Here is a 22,564-nt window from a genome sequence, read left to right as displayed (position 1 = left end):
AAAAAAAGACTTTGGGCACCTGTGTTGCTCGGTTGGTTAAGTGTCTTGACTCTTGATCTCAGCTCAGGCCTTGATCTCAGGGTCATAAGTTCAAGCCCTGTATGGTTTTAATTAATTAATTAATTAAAAGGTAGCCTTCTATTTCTGTTCAGCACTAGTTTTTATTAAGAATCAATGTTGGGGGCACCTGGCTGGCTCAGCTGATAGAGCACGCAACCCTTAATCTCAGGCGTGTTGAGTTCAAGCCCCATGTTAGGCATGGAGCCTACTTCAAAAAAAAAAGAAGGATGCTCTTGCGATTTTTCTATACTCTATTAGTATACAGATTATATCGCTGTATTTCCAATACTGAATTATCCTTGCATTTTCAATATGTATGTAGAGCGTATTTTTAATATGATTTTTGTATTCTATTTGATAAATATGTACATCTTATTCCTAAATAATATTGGACTATAGATTCCTCTTTTATTATGCTCTAGAACAGTGCTTTTCATAGCACCAAAGTTACATATTCCTAAAAGTTCTGTAGAACCCAACCATTAAACTATCTGGGCCTGATGCTTTTTGTAAAGTAACTCTGACAATATTCTGTTTTTCTTCTGTAAGAATTATCCTTTCAAAAGATCAATAAAATAGAAAAGCATCTGGCAATCTAAGAAAAAAAAAGAGAGAGAGACAAAAATACACATACCTATTAGTAAATGTGAAAAAGGGACTACGACAGCAATTCTGGTGATTATTAAAATAAAAGAATGGGGCACACAACTTTAGCAAAACATATGAAAACATAAAACTAGATGAAATGGTAGATATTTTAGGAAAATATGAATCATCGAATTAAATTACCAAACTGACTGAAAAGAAAACCTAAGAAAATTAATAAACACCAATGGAATTTAAAAGTATGACAATGATGATCTAAGGACTTGTTTCACTGCAATAAACATAAATATCAAATAAATAAATAAAGATAAATAAAACAAAAAATAAAAATCTACTCAAACCAAGTCAAGCAAAAGAAAAAAAAAGTATTGGGAAAATACTGAGGCATCTCACAGAACCTGTGCTCAGGGAGTATAGTCAGCTAAGGATTCTATAATGTTAGGAACCCAGGATTCCTGCTCCTTTTTGGAACTGAATGGTCTCATTTGTTCCTTTCTACCCATGTGCCCTTTTTTTTTGTCTTTCCACAATCACTCTTCTATGCTAAGATTCCTAGCTTTTTATGACTGCTCAATGTCAAGGCCCAATACCAACCAACTGGAGTCTCTGTGTGCCTTTTTGAAACTTCCAAATTCCAAATTGGTAGAGCTTGGGTCACATACCAACTCTAGAACCAATAAACTGTCCACAGGAGAAAGAGGAAAAATAGAGTACAGAGTCATAAGCTACTAAAATAAAAGCTAAATTCATCCTTTCAGTAAGGGTTTTGACATGGACAGTATAATGAGTGAACTGCACAGGTACCCTGAGATATCTATAAAAAGAAACTTTCTCCTCCCAAAAGCCCCTAACCCAAAAGACTTTATGGCTGAATTCTAGCAAACCTTTATGGAACATAAAATCCCTGCTATTCATTCTGTTAGGGAGCACAGAAAGGATGTAAAGTTACAGATTTATTTTATAAAGCTAACAGGATCACATTATCACAAACCTAACAAAATTAACTCCCAAAGCAATATTCAATGAATTACACACATTTTTTAACAGATGCCAAAATTTACATATAAATATGTACACATATTCATATAAATTCATATTTTCACATTTTTAAACTATTACCAATAGTATACTTCTTAGGAGTGATATTGTACAGATACTTCCTTCATATCTGAATTATTTATAATTATTACACTCATCAGAAAAAAACATTTTTAAAATTGAATAGCCTAGAAACAGACCTCAAAATGTTAAAAATTTAGTGTACAGTTAAGATAACAGTTCAGTAGGGATATTAATTAGTAGTAGTGGAATGACTAACCACCATTTTGGAGGAACTGACCATCATTTGAGGTAAAACAAGTAACAGTTCAACCTCAGTGTCAATATAAATTCTAGATAGAAGAAACATAGAACAGGCTCCATGCAGGGCTTGGTCTCAAGACCCTGAGATCATGACTTGAACTGAAATCAAGAGTTGGATGCTTAACTGACTGAGCCACCCAGACATCCCGTCCATTACCTTAACTTTGATACAACTTAAACCAACCTTATCATTCTAACCCCCAAACTAGCTCCTTCTGACTTTGTCTCTCTTTCTGGGACCCCAAAACTTGGAATCATCTTTGTCTCCTCCTTTTCTAAAAGCTCTCATATATATTACAAAATCCTTTTTAGTATTTCTCTTTCATTAATTCAATCTTTGTTTTCTATTCCTATTATATGACCCAAGGTTATGTACCCTCATTACAAAAAATAACAACACTAAACCCCATAATAAAAAAAGGTATGTTAACCCTAAAGTGAGAATCTGACTACCCATTACATGTTAATATCAATTAAAGGACTGGCAGGCACATTCTCTAGTATATATACACTATACAGTAATTTAATATTTTAGTCATTCTATTTATAGCCTTTTAATTCCTGCTGGCTTATATCACTTAAAACAGCAAAACTTAAAGACACCACAAATGTCATCAAGATATTTCATTTGTTGTTATTGTTGCTACTGAGAGGTAAAGCTGGAATAAGATAAAACTGGCAAAAGTAACTAGAGTCAATAGAATCCCATTTTTTAAACTAGCGTTTTTCCTTCTTTCATCTCTAGGAAACCCCAATATCCAACTAAAACAAATAAGCAATCCAAAACAAATAAAAATATGTGAGAGTTTTAAAATGCCAAATCTTAAAATAAAATGTCAAATCTTAAAAACCTGTAGTTACATCTTTTATAGTACTAATAATCATTCTTCCTATTACCATCAGAGAAATCATACAATCTCTCAAAATCCTCTGTGAAACAGAAGCCAACATTGACTGATGGCCAAGACTAATTTCAGCTTGAGAAAAGCAAGCTATCACTTTCTAGCACATCTGATTTCTGTTTCAATCAGCTAAAGTTCTAGGCATATCAAGAGTCAAACCTGCTTATGTCAGCTGAACTTAACTGTAATCACATAATTTAATTAAATTTTATATGTACTGATTAAATGAGCGTAAGAAGAAAGCAGTTTTTGTCACTGTTGTACACCTGAAACCCATGTAACACCATGTTAAGTAAACTTCCATTTTTTTTAAGAAGCTGTTTTATTGAAAACTAAACTGAATGTTTCAAAATGGCTCAATAAAAGGTGAATCACTAATAATGTTTTAAAAGTTTCTAATTTCCTGTGGATAAAATATTTATAATAAATCATAAGGAAAATGTACTAAAGAAATGTTGTACTCAAGTTTGCTACACAAGGATCTTTAAGGTTTTAATCAACTTTTTAAAAAAAGCAGTATCAGACTATGGGTGTAATATGCATGAAAGCCAACATGAAACTCCGTCAATGAAATCAGCAGGACAATATTCATTTATACACTCAACTTACAGGCACATGTTAAATACCTATATTAACTTTTTGGTCTCAAGAACTTTTATATTCTTAAAAATTACTGAATAATCCCAAACAGCTTTGTCTTATAGGTAATATCTACCAACATTTCTGCGAAAAATTAAAGCTGAGAAAATTTTAAAATGCAAGACTACACCTGCACACATTCCATTAGCCATCACAGCAATAATGTCATTACTTATCAGCATCTGGAAAACTTACTGTATGCACATGTGAGTGACAGTTAAAAAGTCAAATAATGTCTTAGTATTATTATGAATGAAGACAGTTTTAGCTTAACTAAGAGAGTCTCAGGAACCATAAGCATCTCTGGACCAACCAATGAGAACCACTATTATAGGGCTGAAGAGCCAATAATGAATAACGAGGAAGCAACAATGAATCAACCCCTCTTTTGTGTAATTTGCTGAAGGAGTAAGACAATAAAGAAGTAAATCAATAAATACATAATTTCAGGTATTGATGGATGCCATCAAAACAGGGCAAGGAGACAGAAAGGGAAAAGTGGGAGGTTTGTAGAAGTAGGGGCAATTACTTTACATAGGATGGTCAGAAAAGATCTCTTTGAGAAAGGCTATTGAAGGAATGAGCCCTGCTAAGGTCTGAGATAATATTCCAGGTAGAGAAGCAGAAAATGCAAATACCTTGGAAGCCATGGGAAGATTCTGAGCATAGAAACGACCTGATCTGATTAAGGTTTTAAAATATTCCTCTGGCTTCCACATGGAACAGACCAGGAAGGCAGGTATAAAAATGAAAGTAGAAAAGTTAGGAGGCTATTGCAATGTCCTGAAAAAAAAAATTGGTGACTTAGATAGTATGATAGCAATGGAAGGGTGAGATTTGAAAGGATATTAAAGTTATTTTTAAGGAAAAGCCATAACAACTGCTGAAGGACTAGACATGAGATTGTGAGGAAAAAAAGAAATGAAAAAAAGATGGCTCCTATGATTTTGCAGAGCACCAAGGTGAATGTTGCCATTTATTGTGATACAGAGAAACCATGGTAGGTGGGGAAGATGGAGGCAAAACCAAGCTGAAGATGCTTATTTGAAATCCAAATAAAAACACTGGATATGTGGGTCTGGAGCTCAAGATAGAGGTCAGGGCAGAAAATACATGATAGGAAATCATGAGGTATTCAAGTATGTGACTAGACAAGATCACCTAAGGAGTAAATGTGAATAAAGAAGTGAGCAGGAGATCTGAGATCTGGAATTTCGCCTTACATCAAAAACTGTCAAATTAATATACACTTATGTGTTCTTTCTTATGTCTGCCTTTTTCAGGTAACTAACTGCTGGTCCCAATGGTATCAGATATTAGAGCTTTTCCGGTACTTCCCTTTTCATATTAGGACACTGACTCAAGAATCCCCAAAACTTCTCTTCTCTCAGACCAGTATTTCACTCCCTCCTTCCTCCCCCCAACCCCCCCCCCCCACACTAATCACCTCTATTCCTAATTCCTCCCTCTCCTTCCCCCAGGGTTCTCTCCCCTCTGTGCTCCCAAGATTTGCATATTTCTACAGAGGTCCTATTTAACATTGTATATTCTAATTATTTGTCTTTTAATGGTGTGAAAGTTTCCGTATGGGCAGGAACCTTGACTTTCATCTTTGTATCCCCAGTGCCCTGCAAAACAGGCTCTTAATGAATGTTTCCTAAATGAATAAAATGAAGGGCGAGTAACCTACCCAAAATCAGTACCACTGCTACTCAGTAGGAAAGTAGGGATTAGAATCTAGAGAGCCAGATATTCTAAACTCACTTTAGAACTCTACATTGGGGCCTCACGTTATCTATATATTCCCTATTTATCATCCTGTCTTGACTTTAAGTCTGGTGATGTGCCCAAAATTCCCTTTCTTCAGCCTATTAAGAATCTGTGCAACCAATTTATGCCTTACCTCTCCGATAAAAACTCTCTTCATCAATCCCTCAATCATTGCTCTCCTCCCCCATACCAGCCACACACACAAAATCAGTAACCTCCTATATAATCTGATTGCGGATCTTACAACTACACTGAAGCTACTCTCTCAAAGTTTACCAAAGGCCTTTATAACAGTTAAAGTATAATATTCAAAACAGTAAAATCATGATTCTCATAAAATATTAAATGAATATATGGCAGAGATTTTATTTAATTCATGATAATGAATGAAGGAACCAGTAAGATGTTAAAATTGGTTCAAATAAGAACCAGACATACAGAGATTTTACAATGCTCACGCTACAAAGTTCATTTGCATGACATGAACAGGAATAATTTACATTGGTATGGACAGGAAATGTTTGTTCTGTTATCAGTTTTCTAAATCTTAACTTTTTAAAAAAATTTTATTTCAAGTATAATTAAACATACAGTGTTATATTAGTTTCAGGTGTACATTGTAATGATTCAACAATCCTATAAATTTCTCAGTGCTCATCAACATAAGTGAACTCTTAATTCCCTTTATCTATTTCACCTATCTCCACACCCACCTCCCTCTGGCAACCACCAGTTTGTTCTCCATATATGAGTCTGGTTTTCTTGTTGGACTCTTTTTTCTTTGTTCATTTCTTAAATTCCACATATGAGTAAAATCATATGGTATTTGTCTTCCTCGGACTGACATTTCACTTAGCATTATACTTTCTAGGTCCATCCATATTGTTGCAAATGACAAGATTTCATTCTTTTTTATGGCTGAGTAAAATCGTGTGTGTGTGTGTGTGTGTGTGTGTGTGTGTGTGTGTGTGTACACCACATCTCCTTTATCCATTTATCTTATCAATGGACACATGCGTTGCTTCGATGTCTTAGCTATTTTAAATAATGCTGCAACAAACACAGAGGTACATACATCCTTTTGAATTAATGTTTTCATTTTCTTTGGGTAAATACCCAGTAGTGGAATTACTGGATCATATGGTATTTCTATTTTTAATTTTTTGAAGAATCTCCATACTGTTTTCCACAGTGGCTGCACCAATTTGCATTCCAACCAGTAGTGCACGAGGGTTCCTTTCTCTCCATATCTTCACCAACACTTGCTTCTTGTGTTTTTAATTTTAGTCATTCTGACAGGTGTGAAGTGATATCACATTGTGGTTTTGATTTGCATTTCCCTGATGATGAGTGATGTTGACCATCTTATCATGTGTCTGTTGGCCATCCGTACGTCTTCTTTAGAGAACTGTCTATTCAGGTCCTCTGACCATTTTTTAATCAAATTGTTTGTTGAGTGTTGAGTTGTATAAGTTCTTCATATATTTCAGATATTAACTCTTTATCACATACATCATCTGCAAATATCTTCTTCTTTCACAGGTTGCCTTTTTATTTTGTTTATGGTTTCCTTTACTGGGCAAAAGCTTTTTTTTTTTGGTGTAGTCCCAATAGTTTAATTTTGCTTTTGCTTCTCCTGCCTGCAGAGACATCTAGAAAAATGTTTCTAGAGCTGATGTCAAAGAAATTACTGTCTGTGCTTTCCTCCAGGCATTTTATGGTTTTAGGTCTCACAGCTGGGTCTTTAACCCATTGAGTTTATTTTTGTGTATGGTGTACCAAAGTGGTCCAGTTTCATTCTTCTTCATGTAGTTGTTCAGTTTTCCCAGCACCATAACTTTTTTTTCCAGAGGTAGAATTTAGTGATTCATCAATTGCATATAACACCCAGTGTTCATTCCGTCAAGTGCCTTCCTTAAAGCCCATCACCCATTTACCCCACCCCCCACCTACTTCCCCTCTAGCAACCCTGTTTGTTTCCTATAGTTATGAGTGTCTTATGGCTTATGTCCCTCTCTGATTTCATCTTACTTTATTTTTCCTTCCCTTCCCCTCTGTTCATTTGTTTTGTTTCTTAAATTCCATATATGAGTGAAATCATATGATATTCTCTGACTGACTTGTTTTATTTAGCATAATACCCTCTAGTTCCATCCACATCATTGCAAATGGCAAGATTTCATTCTTTTTGATGGTAATATTCCAGTGTGTGCGTGCGTGCGTGCATGTGTGTGTGTATACACATACACATCTTCTTTATCCATTCATCTGTTGATGGACATCTGGGCTTTTTCCATATTTTGGCTATTGGGACATTGCTGCTATGAAGATTGGGGTGCATGTGCCCCTTTGAATCACTATGTTTGTATCCTTCGGATAAATACCTGGTAGTGCAATTGCTGGGTAGGGTAGCTCTATTTTTAAACATCCTGAGGAACCTCTGTTTTCCAGAGTAGCTGCACCAGTTTGCATTCCCACCAACAGTGTAAGAGGGTTCCCTTTTCTCTACATCTGTTGTTTCCTGAGTTGTTAATTTTAGCCATTCTTACTGGCCAGCACCATAACTTTTATCTACATTTTGCCTTTCATCACTTTTTGCAGAGTTGTAAAGCAGTCTAGACAATCAAGAACAAAAGTACATAACCCAAATGAGAATAATACAATTTCTGGGGGGTCCTCTATATCCCAGAGGGTCTACCGCCCAGCATTCAAGACATGCAGTCATTACTTCCACCCATTTCCAAGTCACTGAGTATCTTTCCCACATAACTGTCAGAAGTCATCCTAACCTGACTTCTTTGCACAATAAAGAAAAATTCTTGCCACCTTTGGTTTCCATGATGTAGTACTCACCTGGCTCCTCTTTCTACCTCTCTGACTGATTCTGATTGAGTCTCCTTCACCAGTTTCTATTCATCTTAAATATGGTAACCACCAAAATTCTGATGCATCTTACTCTATCCAATATCCTCAGTCATGCTTCACCTATTAATTATATTGAAATTACTCCCACATCCACAGTTCTAATGTCTAATCCCCAAACTTGAACTTCTATTTTCTCCATTTCCCATGTTGATATCTTAGCAGTAACCTCAAATTCAGCAGTGACCTAAACAAACTCATTCTTTTCCTCAGCTAAATATGGCCTGTTCCTGTGTTCTCTAACTTAATAGCTAATTGTCAAAGAGGCACAAAGCATGAGAATCTTACAGTCTACTGCCTCTCTGAAACTGCCTTTTTGATAGTCACCTTAACTGTCCATTGCACCTCTACAATCACCCTCTTGCATCTTCCCCTTCCTCACAGACTTTTCCCTAATTAAAGCCTACATTACCTTTCAATTGACTATTGATAAAGCTCCCATACTGCTCTACTATCTCTTTCCTCTATCATTCACTCAAATGCCAAAGTTATATTCCCTCAAATAGGAGTCAAAATTTTTCTGACTTCGTCCCACCTTCTGATCTGAGTTCTTATAGAATGGGCATCTATTGTTTTAGGACATCCATTTACTTTCTACTCATTCTACTTCAGTTACTTCAGTCTAGTTGAGTTGATTCTACCCATGATGCACACAATTGCAGCTCACACAGATGCTTACAATGACTGGTTCATAAATTGGTCCGAACAGAGCCACTGAAGTACCACAGACTTTTGAGCAGATTTCTGGGACAGAGGCATATGCTTTTTACTGCTGTAACTGCTATTGTTATTGCTATATTTCACCACCAGAGGACAACGTGAGAAGCCAACCCAGAATAAGTGAAGTGTGGAGATACAAAGAGGGAAATTTGGTCCTGGAGACATCTTCTGAGCCCTAGCACCAACCTATGTTCGAAGCCACACTCCCTTGGGCTGTTCAATTGTATTTGTCAATAAACTCTCTCTCTGCTTAAGCCTATTTGAGTCACACAAAATCATCCAGAGTACTAAACAATACCTCCTGTCTTTTCATGAACCATATGACTCAGTTACACCAACATCTATACCAGTATCAGAATACTGTGCCTTCCCTCGTGTTATATCCTTAGCCTGAAATTTTCTTCCCTCAGCCTGGATGGAATTCAATTCCTTTCCTCTATTATGTGTTTATTAAGATTCATCTCATACTTCAAAGCTCAGCTCAAATGCCTCAATGAAGCAATCCTCTAAGGCTAGAAAAAGCAGCAAAGGACTAGATTACACAGGGATTTTAAACTATGCTATGGCTTTTGAACTTTAACCTAAAGGTAAAGAAATGTCACTGAGGGATTTTAAAGAGTAAAGGACATGAACAGATTAGCAATTTTAAAGGATCACTCTGGTTGCTGTATAGAGAATGAATTAGAGAAGGGAAAGGGGGATAATGATTCATAAACTACTCAAATAATCTAGCCAAAGGATGGTGGTATGGACTGAAGTACCAGTGGAGACAGAAGAATGTATTTCTGTGGTTATTTTATTTCTGAATAAATCCCTCTTTATACTGTAAATTCTCTGAGGGCAGAGAAATTATCTACTGACTTCCATTTACTCGCAGAAATTAACAAAGTGATTGGCACACAGTAGGAACTCAAATATTTGTTAAATAAATTAATATATAATTAACAATCTAATCTGTCACTTGAGCAACTGGGCAAATAGTGGTATTATTTATGAAGACAGGACACACAGAAAAAATTCGTTTGTTCTTGAGACAGAGATAATGGAGAAGATGAACTTTGTGGTTTTTAATTTTTTAGAGGGGGAGAGGGGGAGAGAGGCTGGGAGGGAGAGAGAGAATCTCAAGCAGGCTCCATGCCCAGCACAGAGCCTGACACAGGGCTCCATCTCACAACCCTGAGATCATGACCTGAGCCTAAATCAAAAGTCAGATATTTAACCAACTGAGCCACCCAGGGGCCCAGATGATCTCTGTTTTGAACAAGCTGAGTTTAAGGTAATATAATACATTCAAATAGACAGGGAATCCATAAATAATGGATGCATATCTTCGGATCAGGAGAGAGATATGAGCTGAAGACGCTGACGTGTGAATTCTGAGCAAACGGATGGTAACTGACTTTTTGAAGAGAGATGAGACTGCCTAGCAACTATGTAAAATGAAAAAAGGGTGATCACAGATCTAAGGGGCATTTAAGAGGTGAAGAGAAAAGAGAAGTAAAGGAAGAACACTAATAGTTTTGAAAGGAAAAAAACAAAAAACAAGAGGAGGCTCCTCTAACCAGTGCAAAGGGAAGGAGAGGAAAGTGTGGTCAAAAGTGTCAAACATGGTTAAAAAAAAAAAAAAAAAGTCAAGGAATGAAAAGTTTAAAAGTATCCTTTGGATGATTACTGTCTTGGTGGAGCAGATACAGTGGAATCCAGACTAGGAGTGGATGGAAGAAGGGTGAAGAGACGATAAAGAAATGAAGTCAGCGAGTATTAGACATCTTGTTCTTTAAGTCTGGCTATAAAGAAACTGAGAAATATAGTTACAGGACAGGAACATACTCAAGGGTAGGTTTTCTTCCCCTGTTGGTTTTCTTGTTCTTACAACTGGGACTTACACATGTCTAAGTGCTGATTGGAAGCAAACCAAAAAGAGGTTAAAGAAAGGCTAAGAGACTAAATCATCAAAAATGAGAGTCACAATGTGTGTGTGTGTGTGTGTGTGTGTATCAAAACATCATGTGGAACACCTTGAATATATACAATTTTTATTTGTCACTATATCCCAATAAAGCTGTAAAAAATATGAGCAGTTTAAAATGGGGTATAGCTGAAAAGACTGGTTTTGAATAAGGAAAGCAATGTCTCTTCTACTGAAATCAAACAGTAGAAGGAAAGAATGGGTAAGGATGTAGGTACATTTATAGATCTGGTTACTGAAAACTGAGAGAATCTACATGCAATAATGTCAACTGTGTTTTAAACATGTTGAAGTTTAAATGTCAAAAATAATTTCTTCACTGAAAATTATTTCTCTGAATTATGAGTTTAAGATACACATTAGCATCAAAGTTAAATGAAGTAACTGTCACATTCCTAAATCCTAGACTTAACAAAGAAAATTTTTAAAATATTTATCAAATGTCTACTTTGTACAGGACACTGTGGAGAATACAGAGAGAGCTCTTTCCCCAAATATCTGTGCAGCCATGTTACCTCCCTTTCTTTAGGTCTCTGATCTCACATTCTGATTTATTTCTCTCCATTGTACTTACCACCACCCGACATATTATATTTGTTTTATTGCTTGTTTCCCCTCCTAGACTAGAAGGACCTCAAGGGCAGGGGCTCTTATTCACTGTTCTGTCTCCAGTACCAAAACACTGCCTGCTATAAATATGAACGAAAATAAATTTTTGATTGAATGAAATGGTACCTTCTCTTCAAGAAAAAGAGTTACAATCAGTTAAATGAAGGAGAAATGAATATATGAGGACTATATCAATACTTACAAATTAAAGAAGTATTTACTTCTTTTTTTAATAATTTTTTATTATGTTATGTTAGTCACCATACAGTATATCCTTAGTTTCTGATGTAGTGTTCCATGATTCATTATTTGCATATAACACGCAGTGCACCACGCAATATGTGCCCTCCTTAGTACCCATCACTGGCCTATTTAATCGTATTTAATGGTGATGTGGGAAGCAATATCAAAAAATGGCATAAGAGTTCACAAGACTGTAAAATGTAATGCATCCCAGGCAGTGTGATAAAAAATGTATTATAGAAAGGGCGGCATGTGGACTGGACCTTAAAAGGATGGGTAAATTTTTTTTAAGTGTACAATTCAATGTTTTTTTAGTATACTCAAAGAGTTGTTCAAAGAGTTTTATCTACACTCCCTTATGTTTTCACAAAGTCTCATGGCTTCACTAGAATTTAACTTTAACAGAGTAGGGATTTTTTTAGCTATTTTTGTTAATGCTGAATACTCTGAACCTAAAACAATGCCTAGCATGTAGCAGGTGCATGACAAGTATTTGTTCAATGAATGGATGAATGAATAAATGGCTTTAAATATTATCTACAAACTGATGACTCTCCAATTTATATCTCCTGCCTGGAACTCTGTCCTGAACTCCCGATATATCCAACTGCCAATCTACCATCTCTACTTGGATGTGTAATAAACATCTCAGACTTAATCAAGTCCAAAAGAGAACTCCAATCACCCTCCCAATGGCTTCTGCAAATGACTTCACTTTCTTGGCCAAGTGCAGCTTCATCCTAGTTCCTCAAACCAACAATTTTGAAATAATTCCTAATTCCTTCCCTTTCTCTAATACCACATATCCAATCTGCCAACAAATATTGGGAATTCTTTTTTTTTTTTTAAAGATTTTATTTATTTATTTGAAAGAGAGAATGAGAGAAAGAGAGCACGAGAGGGGGGAGAGTCAGAGGGAGAAGCAGACTTCCAGCAGGGAGCCCGATGCAGGAACTGATCCTGGGACTCCAGGATCATGACCTGAGTCACAGGCAGTCACTTAACCAACTGAGCCACCCAGGCGCCCAATACTGTGGATTCTTCCTTCAAAATATACTCAGCATCTGACTACTTCTCACTACATCCATCACTATCACTGTGGTTCAAGCCACTATCATCTCTCACATGGAAGATCCAACAGCCTCCTGTTTCTTGTCTACTTTCTCCCAATCCAGAACTATGATCAGAGAAATTTTTTCAAACTTAAATTAGATTATATCACTTCTCTGCTCATAATCCTGCAATCATTCGCTCTTTGCTCAGGGTAAAAGCCCAAATCTTGACAACTGCCTATAAACCTCTACTCAGTCTGGCCCAATTACATCTCTGACCTCACCTACTACCACCACTATTCTGCTCCTTTTATATTGCTTCTTTTGCTATTTCTTCCAAAGGTTAAACAAATTTCCACTTCACAGCCTTTTCCCTCACTGTTCCCCCTGCCTGGAATGCTCTTCCCCTAGATATCTGCAATCCATTACCAGTTTCATCAGTTTGTTCAACTGCCACCTTCTCTGAGTTTTCCCCGATCACCATATTTAAAACTGCGAGGAGGGGCTCCTGGGTGGCTCAGGCCGTTGAGCAGCTGCCTTCAGATCAGGTCATGATCTCAGAGTCCTGGGAAGGAGCCCCAGGTTGGGCTCCCTGCTCAGCGGGGCATCTGCTTCTCCCTCTGCTCCTGCCCCTGGCTCGCTCACTCTCGTGCGCTCTCTCTCAAATAGTCTTTAAAAATAAAAATAAAAACTGCAAGGCTAATCCCACCCCATTGTATTTATTCTTTATCCCCTATCTCTGCTCTATATTTCTCAGCTTTTATCACCATCAACTACTACTATATATTTGACTTTCTGGGACATGTGCTCAAAAGGATAAGAATTTTTGTCTCATTCACTGCTATACCCCTGTTGTTTAAAGCAGTGCCTGCTATACAGTAGTGATCAATAACCTATCTGTTAAATAAATGCTTTCTCTTCCACCAGGCGGCCTAACAATCATCTAGCCTGGTATTTCAGGAAAAGATCATAAAGCTTCTCGAAAAATTTTTCCAGTGCTCTGATCCCTAGAAGGCTTTATACTTTGCCTAGAAAGAAAAACTGTGCTTTCTCTAGTCAACCACAAGGAGGAGTTGAGAGAAAGAAATGAGCAAAGAGAAACCAGATGTTTCCCTTGCTTTTCCAACGGCAATCTCGAGGTGGAAGAAAAGTGTATTTGGAGGTGCCTATACTGAATGAAAGATTTTCTCCACACTAGGAGTTACCTAGACACACGCAAACGTAAATACGCAAAGCCGCGATCCTTTCGAATGCCACAAGGAGGCCAAGAAAATCAATCCACTGGCCACTGCGAACTGGGAGGGTGTTTCTTTAACTCCACCGCTAAGAAGTCCCCATAAAACCAGAGGAAGAGTTTCCACTAGCGCAGAGGCACGTAACTCACACATGAAGGCCAAGGTGTTCCAGCTTGCAGGTACTCTCTGGCCAGAGAATTATTAAGTCAATTCTATTCAATACTCAAGGCACCTCTAATTCTGAAAACGGCCTAAGTACCGCGGTCCCAGGTCTAAGTTCTCAGATTCGGCCGACTGCAAGTCAAGCCCTGATTGATTAAACACCGAAATCCCCATTTCCCACGGGATTTCGACTTACCGCCACCTGTTGATGCCCACATTGGAGGAGCCGGCGAACCAGGGGTCGAGGATGTAGACGCAGCGGATGGTGTCGGCGCCCTGAATGCACTCCTTCAGGGCGGGGTTGTCGTGAAGCCGGAGCCCCTTTCGGAACCAGTGCACGGCGTTCACCCCCATCCCGGGGGCGCGGCGGCGGGCGGGTCCTCGCCCAGTTCCCCCACCAAGAAATTCAAGGAAGGAAGGGCCGGCTCATACCCGACACCTCTGCTTCCAGGGGAACCACCACACCCAAGGAGTGGGGAGAGGGCGGCAGAGGGGAAAAAAGGAAAAAATGAGTCCGAGGAGGGGGCCGGAGAAGGAGAGGGCGCTGGAGGCGCAGCTGGCAGATGAATGGAGGTTGCCGTCAGCAGAGTCCGGGTGTGACGCCCTTTAGGAGCTGGCGCCCGCCGCAACCGCCTACACGAAGCGCATCGCTTCGAGGGCCTCGGAGCCCGGGGAGTGAGCACGTTCCACGAGCCCGAAACGCCACGACGGCCCCGACCGGCACCGGCAGCCCCAGGAGGTTCGTCACGGAAGCCTCGCCCCACCGAGGCGGCCCCGGAGGAGAAAACGGCCCGCCTGAGGCGAGCCACCGAGAGGGATAAGAGGAGATCCAGCCACAGTCGGCCACGCTGTCTCTCGACCCGGCGAAGAGCAGTGAGCACTGAGGCGGTGGTCGAGGCCGCTGGACGGTTGCCGGCCGGTGACCGGTCCCGAGGCAGCCCGGGTGACTCCGCCGCCACCGCCGCGTCAGCGGCCTCGGCCCCGCCCCCGGATCCTCATTGGAGAGGGCGCTCCCCACGTGACCCCCGGCACCTCACGTTTCTGAAGTGTGTTTACTACAGCGGCTCTGACTGAGGAATCTGCTAGCGATTCAGTCGCTTCTAGGGGGCCACAGCTGCTTGACCTCAAAGCCGTCGACCCTCGCCCAGACTCTGAACTCCCTTCCTCTGCCCCTTTTCTCCGCCGACTGGTCACCCAGAAGCGCCCACGGCGACCACAGGCCCCATGTGAGGGAAGGCTTAGCCCCGCCTCTGGAGGCCGTGAGCGTCTCCTATTGGCTGAGGTTCTCTGAGACCCGGATGAGCACGGGGATGCGGGGAGCTCGCGGGCGCGCGCTCGGCTGGGATGGCGCGCGTGCGCTCTCTCTGCGTTCCAGAAAGGAGGGCGCGGCCGGCGGTCTGAAGCGCGCTCTGGGATTCCTCTTGTGGCGTTTGGGGAAGGCCTGCAAACAGATGGGCGTCCTCCTGGAGTCGGCAGGGGAGTACAGTGGGGAGTGAGCGCAGGATGGGTTGAAAGGAGAGAAGAAAGCTCCGTTAGACTTCAAGCCCAACCTTGTGCTTCACTGCAGCCTTGGCTAAAGAACCCGACTTTGGAGTGTGTGAAGCTAGCGCCGCCCCATTCTTCTGGCCCTCTTGGTGTAGCTCCCGGGGATGTGTTGTGGGGAATAGGGGTAATGGGCAGGGCGGGTGCCAGGCACCCGGAATTCCTTAACACTATGTATCTTCAACCTATCAGCCCTGATTTCTCACCCTTAGTGCGGTAGAGCGACAGTGAGCATCAGGTCAGGTCCTTCCTTTCGACGTGAGTACTGAATGAATGAGTACATTAAGTGAGTACTGAATGAACCAGGCACTGTTCAAAGTGCTCAAGGTACAGGAGAGAAATAGACAAAAATCTCAGCCCTGGTGGGGTTTACGATATATCTCTTAACCTTCAAAGTGCTATTTTTTCCTTTATAAAACGCTCTTCCTTGGAATGTGCTAGTCACCACAGCAACCTTTGAGCTACCTCGTACATTTCTACACATCCCTTTAGACTCAGATGAAGTGCTACCTAATTTGTGAAAATATCCCTGTCATCCAGAGCAGATTTAGGACGCACACCCATCTCCCCAGGTATGTCTCTGATACATTACTTAACATACTATTGTGAAGATTGAAGGAAAAATACTGGGTCGCCTGGGTGGCTCAGTTGGTTAAGCAACTGCCTTTGGCTCAGGTCATGATCCCAGGGTCCTGGGATCCAGGCCTGTGTGGGGCTCCTTGCTCAGTGGGGAGCCTGCTTCTCCCTCTCCCTCTGCCTGACACTCTGCCTGCTTGTGCTCACTCTGTCAAATAATTAAGTCTTTTTTAAAAAGTTAAATGAAAAATACCTGCTTTAACACCTAGCATGAAGTAGATGTTCAATAATAGTATTTATTATCATAATAATGTGTCTCTGATTTCCTCTCAAGGATAGGGTGGCTGTCCAGTTTGTTTTCTGCATCATCAATACCCAATAGAGCCTGACACATACGCATTGCAATGTTTATTGAATGAATGAGCAAATGAATGAATGCTCTCTGCCACCAATGTGTCTGGCAAGGTTAAGAGGAAAGTTAGGGCAATTGTTACAGGTTGAGTTGTGTCCTTCTAAAATTTGTATAACCCCTAGTACCTGTGAATGTGCCCTTACTTGGAAATAAGGTCTTTGCAGATGATCAAGTTAAGATGATGTCATTAGGGTGGGCCTTATAAATTTGGAAATTTGGACACAGAGACAGACCCACACACAAAGAGAATGCCATGTGAAAAATGGAGTCATGCTGCCATAGGCCAAGTGCCAAAGGCCACTATTCAAAGCTAAGAGAGTGACCTGGAACGGATCCTTCCCTAGCACCTTCAGAGGGGGCATGACTCTGCTAACACTTTGATTTCAGATTTCCAGGCTCCAGAGGATGAGACCATAAATTCCTGTTGTTCTAAGCCACTCATTTTGTGGTGCTTTGTTCTAGCAGCTCTAGCAAACTAATACAGCAATACTGTAAATTCAATCATCTAGTGAGCCAGTATCTGGATAGTCTTCCCTAAACCTGCTTCTATTGCCATAAAAACGGCATAGCATCCTTTCTTTGGTTTCTTAAGAGCATTTAAAGTTATATATATGGGAACCCTTTGTTCACTATAAAGTATTGAATATTTGTTATTTTTATCAGTGGAGATGAGCCTGGCATAATAACCACCCTGAAAGATCCATCATCTAAGCATAGGATGTAGCACACAGAGCTGTGCTCTCACTTGGATTGCCTCATTCTCCAGGGTCCAGGGTCTACTTTTTAAAATACAGGATTTTTTGTTTCATTTTAGGCAGTTTTTTTTTTAAGATTTTATTTATTTATTTAGTGGACAGAGACAGCCAGCGAGAGAGGGAACACAAGCAGGGGGAGTGGGAGAGGAAGAAGCAGGCTCCTAGCAGAGGAGCCCGACGTGGGACTCGATCCCAGAACACACGGATCACGCCCTGAGCCGAAGGCAGACGCTTAAGGACTGTGCTACCCAGGCGCCCCAGGCAGTTTTAAAGTAAATAGATTATGCCTAAAGGCTTAAGAATTGTTTTCAAGCAATCAAATGAAATTGTAATGGAGAGAGAGAGAGAGAATGTTGATTTGTGTAGAGTTGACTTATGTTTGCCAATTGTTCATTTAATAAAGACAGATTTTTTTTCTAATAGGCAGCTGTATGGGGGTGTGTGTGTGACTTTCATTTACAAAGAAAAGTACTGATTTATTATAAAAGTGTCAGTATTGTCAACTGTGCATTCCTCAAAGACTAAAGGGTTTTTATGGCACATAGGTGGTTACTTTAATATATCTATTATGGGGAAGGAGTAACCATTTAATAATTGCTATGATTTATTGAGCACCTACTATGTGTCAAGCATGTTAGGTTATTATTAACCCTCATAATAATCTTCTAAGGCAGCTTATTATTTATTAATAATCTGTGCCTGTTTTCCTGATGAAGACACTAAAGCTCAGAAGTACAAACAAGTAGTTAAGATGAAAAACCAAGGCTGTTCCTGAACCCAAGCTCCTTGCTGATGTATACTGTCCTTCACTGATACCACCACTCCCCTTCTTTTTCAGAGTGGGTATGTTTAAAGGGGTAAAGGAGAGATGGGGAGCATTGTCAGAAATCTGCGAAGTTCTGGTTGGCTCCAACATCATGGGGTAGAAAGAGTAGGGGACTAAGAAGAAGAGACTAGGTAATTATCTCAGCTAGCCATTAATTAGTTGATGATCTTGAACAAGTCACCTAGGCTTTCTTTGCCTGATTAATTCATCTATAAAATTGGGATTGGACCAGATGATTTCTAAGTTTTTCTACTATTTAAAAATGCTAGGACTCTATGAACACAACCCTGACACAGGCTCAAAAATATCTACCAAGTGTCCTGTTAAACATTCTTTTAACTGCCAACAATGGTGGATCAATATCTCTTCAATTCATGAGCACCCTTGATAAAAGTATGTAAGCCTCTAAATTGAAGCCCTGTGTTCTCTCATGACCCCATCTAGCAGAGGTGATTTGGGGATATGTTACCAATACACAGATAGTGAAGGAGTAGAGCATGTGATCAGCTCATGCAGCTACAACCACACCTCTCCAATGAGGTCTGAATCCCACCCTTGGAAAAGACCCCTGATACTCTCCCAAGTTTGTCCTTCCTTAGGTACTCTCCCTCAGGCCTGGGGTATTCATCATAGTTCCCTCCCCCCTTAATCATTAATCATAATTAATTATAAATTATATTTATATATTTTATATATATTAAAATATAATTAATTATTCTTATAAAGATATAATTAATTATTATGTTATAATTAATTATTCTTTTTTTAAAGATTTTATTTATTTATTTGACAGAGAGAGAGAGACAGCGAGAGAGGGAACACAAGCAGGGGGAGTGGGAGAGGGAAGAGCAGGCTTCCTGCTGAGCAGGGAGCCTGATGCGGGGCTGGATCCTAGAACACTGGGATCATGACCGGAGCCGAAGGCAGACACTTAACGACTGACCCACCCAGGGCCCCCTAATTATTCCTTTTATGAAACATTCCCTGTTGGATTTACTGTGTGGTTTCTGTCTTCTCATTGGACACTGACTGATACAATCTGTTAACTGATTGAGTCCACACAGATGTACTTGTGAACAGTTTTCTTGGTTGTTCGTACCCTTTTTGTTGTCCAAATGCATTTAGAAAGTGTAAATAGTTACAAATGTGGCAATATGACATTGTGAAATATTAGCCCACATTTTTACGCCACAGATCTTTTTTTTTTGTCCTGTGACCATCCCCTTTCAGGTCATTGAATGTGAGTCCTCTGTTGCCTCAGAGGGACAGAAGTTAAGGACAAAGGTAGTCCAGAGTTTTTGTTCTAAATTCAAGGGCTTAGATCTAGATGTAAATCAGGAAGAATTTGCTGCTCCCCTCACCTCTCCCCAACACTATATAAAAATTCTTTAAGCTGAGATGGGATATGTGTGCAAGGAAAACAAGACAGATATGCACTGATCTTTTCTAAAACAAGAAGATAGTATTTCACCTATCCTTGTTTAGGATTACCTCCAGATTCCTAGATGAGCTTAGGGTGTTCTGAGAGTAGAAGACATTTATGACAACTTCCCATCTGAAATCTGGAGGCTGACCCTCATGGAGTCCCCATACCACTTTATTGGGGCCCAGAACAAAAGCCTATGTGGGATGCCACTGGACAGAGAGGGTGTGGAAAGCCCTGCCAAGCCTCCTACTGGCTAAGAGAACAGCTAGATTTTTCTGCATGTCCCCTCTTCCTTAGAGGGGGCTGCAAAGGTTAGCTGAAAGAGAAAACCGACTAACTAAGGGGTTTTGCCAAAGGGGACAGTATTGTGCAAAATGTCATGAAAGGTTATAACCAATGACCAAATGGGGACATGGGCATCTCAACAGCTGCCATCCTGGAGAGACAGCAACACCTGAAGGCCAGACAGGATCATACATTCAGTAGATGGCAATGTAGACAAGTGAGGAATGACAACCAGATCACCCCCTTCCCTCTAAAAATGTACTGTTCCTTAAACATCTGGGAACTTAAATGCTACCCTGAAGAGAAGCTGAGGAAAGATGTTTTTCACAGTTGACTGAGTTGGGATGACAGGAAAATTCTGAAATGACCAAGAAAACCTGGAATTCACTAACCCAGTTTTCATCCAGGGAGTAGATTGAGATGTTAAGACAGAAGCTAAGCTTAGCTATAGCAATCGGACTGCTAGGTGCGGTCCCTGGGTGGCTCAGTCATTAAGCATCTGCCTTCGGCTCAGGTCATGGTCCCAGGGGCCTGGGATCGAGCCCCACATCAGGCTCCCTGCTCAGCGGGAGGCCTGCTTCTCCCTCTCTCTCTGCCCCTGCTTGTGTTCCCTCTCTCGCTGTCTCTCTGTCAAATAAATAAATAAAATATTAAAAAAAAAAAAAAAGAAATCAGACTGCTAGGAAATCTCTAAGGAACATACTCATAAATGACCAGCATTACTAACTCAAGGCAGAAGAAGAAAGAACAAGTTAGAGGAGGCAAGGTATATATGCTGGTGGGAGAATAGGTACTGCCCAACCTGTTGCTTACTTTCCCTGTCCCCAACCTCTCAAAATTCCTGGAAAGCAAAGAAGTCGCCTAGGGCTGGTCATGCCACCTGGTGGCTAGCGCAAAGAAGTACAAGCAGTTCCACAAGAATACAATGTATTCAGAAACATTGCTGCTCTGGGAAGAGGTATTGTTAAAACAGTAAGGTTAATGGGAAACATTTGGTTGAGACAGACAACTTAAAATGTATACAACTTAATAATGGCATCACTAACAAAAAAATAAGCATCCTAATAAATTAGCAGTACAATTAAAAAGACAAGTTTAATCCCCAATAAAGAAAGAAGTAATTAATAGAGGGCTTTACTTTTAAAAAATGAAGGTAGCTTCACGTAAAGTGTATAAGAACAGGTTGAGCCTATTGATTTATGGAGACAAGAATTCCGTAAATAAAGATCAGGTAGGATTCCAACTCTAAGACAGAGGACATGGCTAAATCACTACGAGAGAGTAATACAGGATGAATCATGGGTGTTCTGTACAGTACTGTATTCCTCTGCGGCTTGCTGTGTTCAGCTGTGTGCACCCACTTTGACTTTCAGCTGTTGTTACTTAGTGAAACTGATTTGGTGGAACAAAACATTAACCTATTGGGTAAAATTGCATATGAATCAACACAACTTTTGCCTTTTTTTTTTTTAAGATTGTATTTATTTATTTGACAGAGACAGCCAGCGAGAGAGGGAACACAAGCAGGGGGAGTGGGAGAGGAAGAAGCAGGCTCCCAGTGGAGAAGCCTGATGTGGGGCTCAATCCCAGAACGCTGGGATCACGCCCTGAACCTAAGGCAGACGCTTAACCACTGCGCCACCCAGGCGCCCCTTGCCTTTTTCTGACATCATTTCTCTATTAACCATCACAGACAGACTAATTTGCATATGAGAAACCTTTGTAATAGAAGAGCTTGTAAGTTGCTTTCATTTCCCCAGCTCTCAAGGTGACCCTGACCTACTGAGCACACTGTATCCAGTCCCCACCAGTCCTCCACCCCAACTCCCATGCTCACATTTCCTCCAGTCTTCAAAACATAATCCCACCTCAAGCAAGCTCTTTATAACTCTTATTTAGCTGTTGTGACTCTCAGTCTACAAAGCCAGGTGTAGAGAAAAATCATTTTCTATAAATCAACTCAAGGTGGGGCTGGGTGGCTCTGTCTGTTAAGGGTCTGCCTTCAGCTCAGGTCATATCCTGGGTCCTGGGATTGAGCCCAGGGTCAGGCTCCCTGCTCAGGGGGGAGCCTGTTTCTCCCTCTCCGTCTACCCCTGCCCCCTCTTGTGCTCTGTCTCTCCCTCAAATAAATAAATTAAATCTTTTTAAAAAATAATAAATCAACGTAATTTCTCATGTTATGCTCTGCCAAGTTGGCAGGAAATCTATCCTAGTCATTCTTGGAGTTTTCCTCTCACTTCCTGGGAGCCATGTCAAGATTATGTGGCCTCATGCAGTGGGGCCCACATTTTGGGAGCCCTCAGTCGTCTGTCCATACTGGCCTCTGCACCTCTGCAGAGGGGGCTAATGTCTCTCTCACGAGGTCCTTTCAGATCTGGGTGCCATCTGCTGATGACAACAGGGCATTGGGCACAAGGCTGCCCTAATAAACACAATCCTCCCTCGACTGCCTGTTACAAATGCGGGCAACATGGACACTGGGCTGCTCTCT

At 40.5% G+C, this 22,564-nt stretch overlaps 1 protein-coding gene across 3 annotated transcripts in view; it reads right to left on the bottom strand.

Moving 5' to 3' along the window:
• CRY1 (cryptochrome circadian regulator 1) overlaps positions 1-15,464 on the bottom strand; it is a 99,896-nt gene extending 84,432 nt beyond the window's left edge. Inside the window, exon 1 of one of the 3 annotated variants that reach the window (XM_087868782.1) lies at positions 14,448-15,464. In XM_087868782.1, coding sequence (XP_087724908.1) covers positions 14,448-14,605 — 158 coding nt within the window. In that variant the 5' untranslated portion in view covers positions 14,606-15,464. The remainder of the gene's footprint in view (positions 1-14,447) is intronic. The other 2 variants (XM_045779627.2, XM_045779626.2) reach the window with 2 other exon arrangements.
• Positions 15,465-22,564: the final 7,100 nt, after the last annotated feature.

The sequence above is a fragment of the Ursus americanus genome, chromosome 17 (genome assembly GCF_024610735.1).
Source record: "Ursus americanus isolate L20-20 chromosome 17, mUrsAme1.1.p, whole genome shotgun sequence".
NCBI classification, from domain to species: Eukaryota; Metazoa; Chordata; class Mammalia; order Carnivora; family Ursidae; genus Ursus; species Ursus americanus.
Note: the sequence above shows the minus strand (reverse complement) of the source record. Positions and strands in the feature narration are given on the sequence as shown.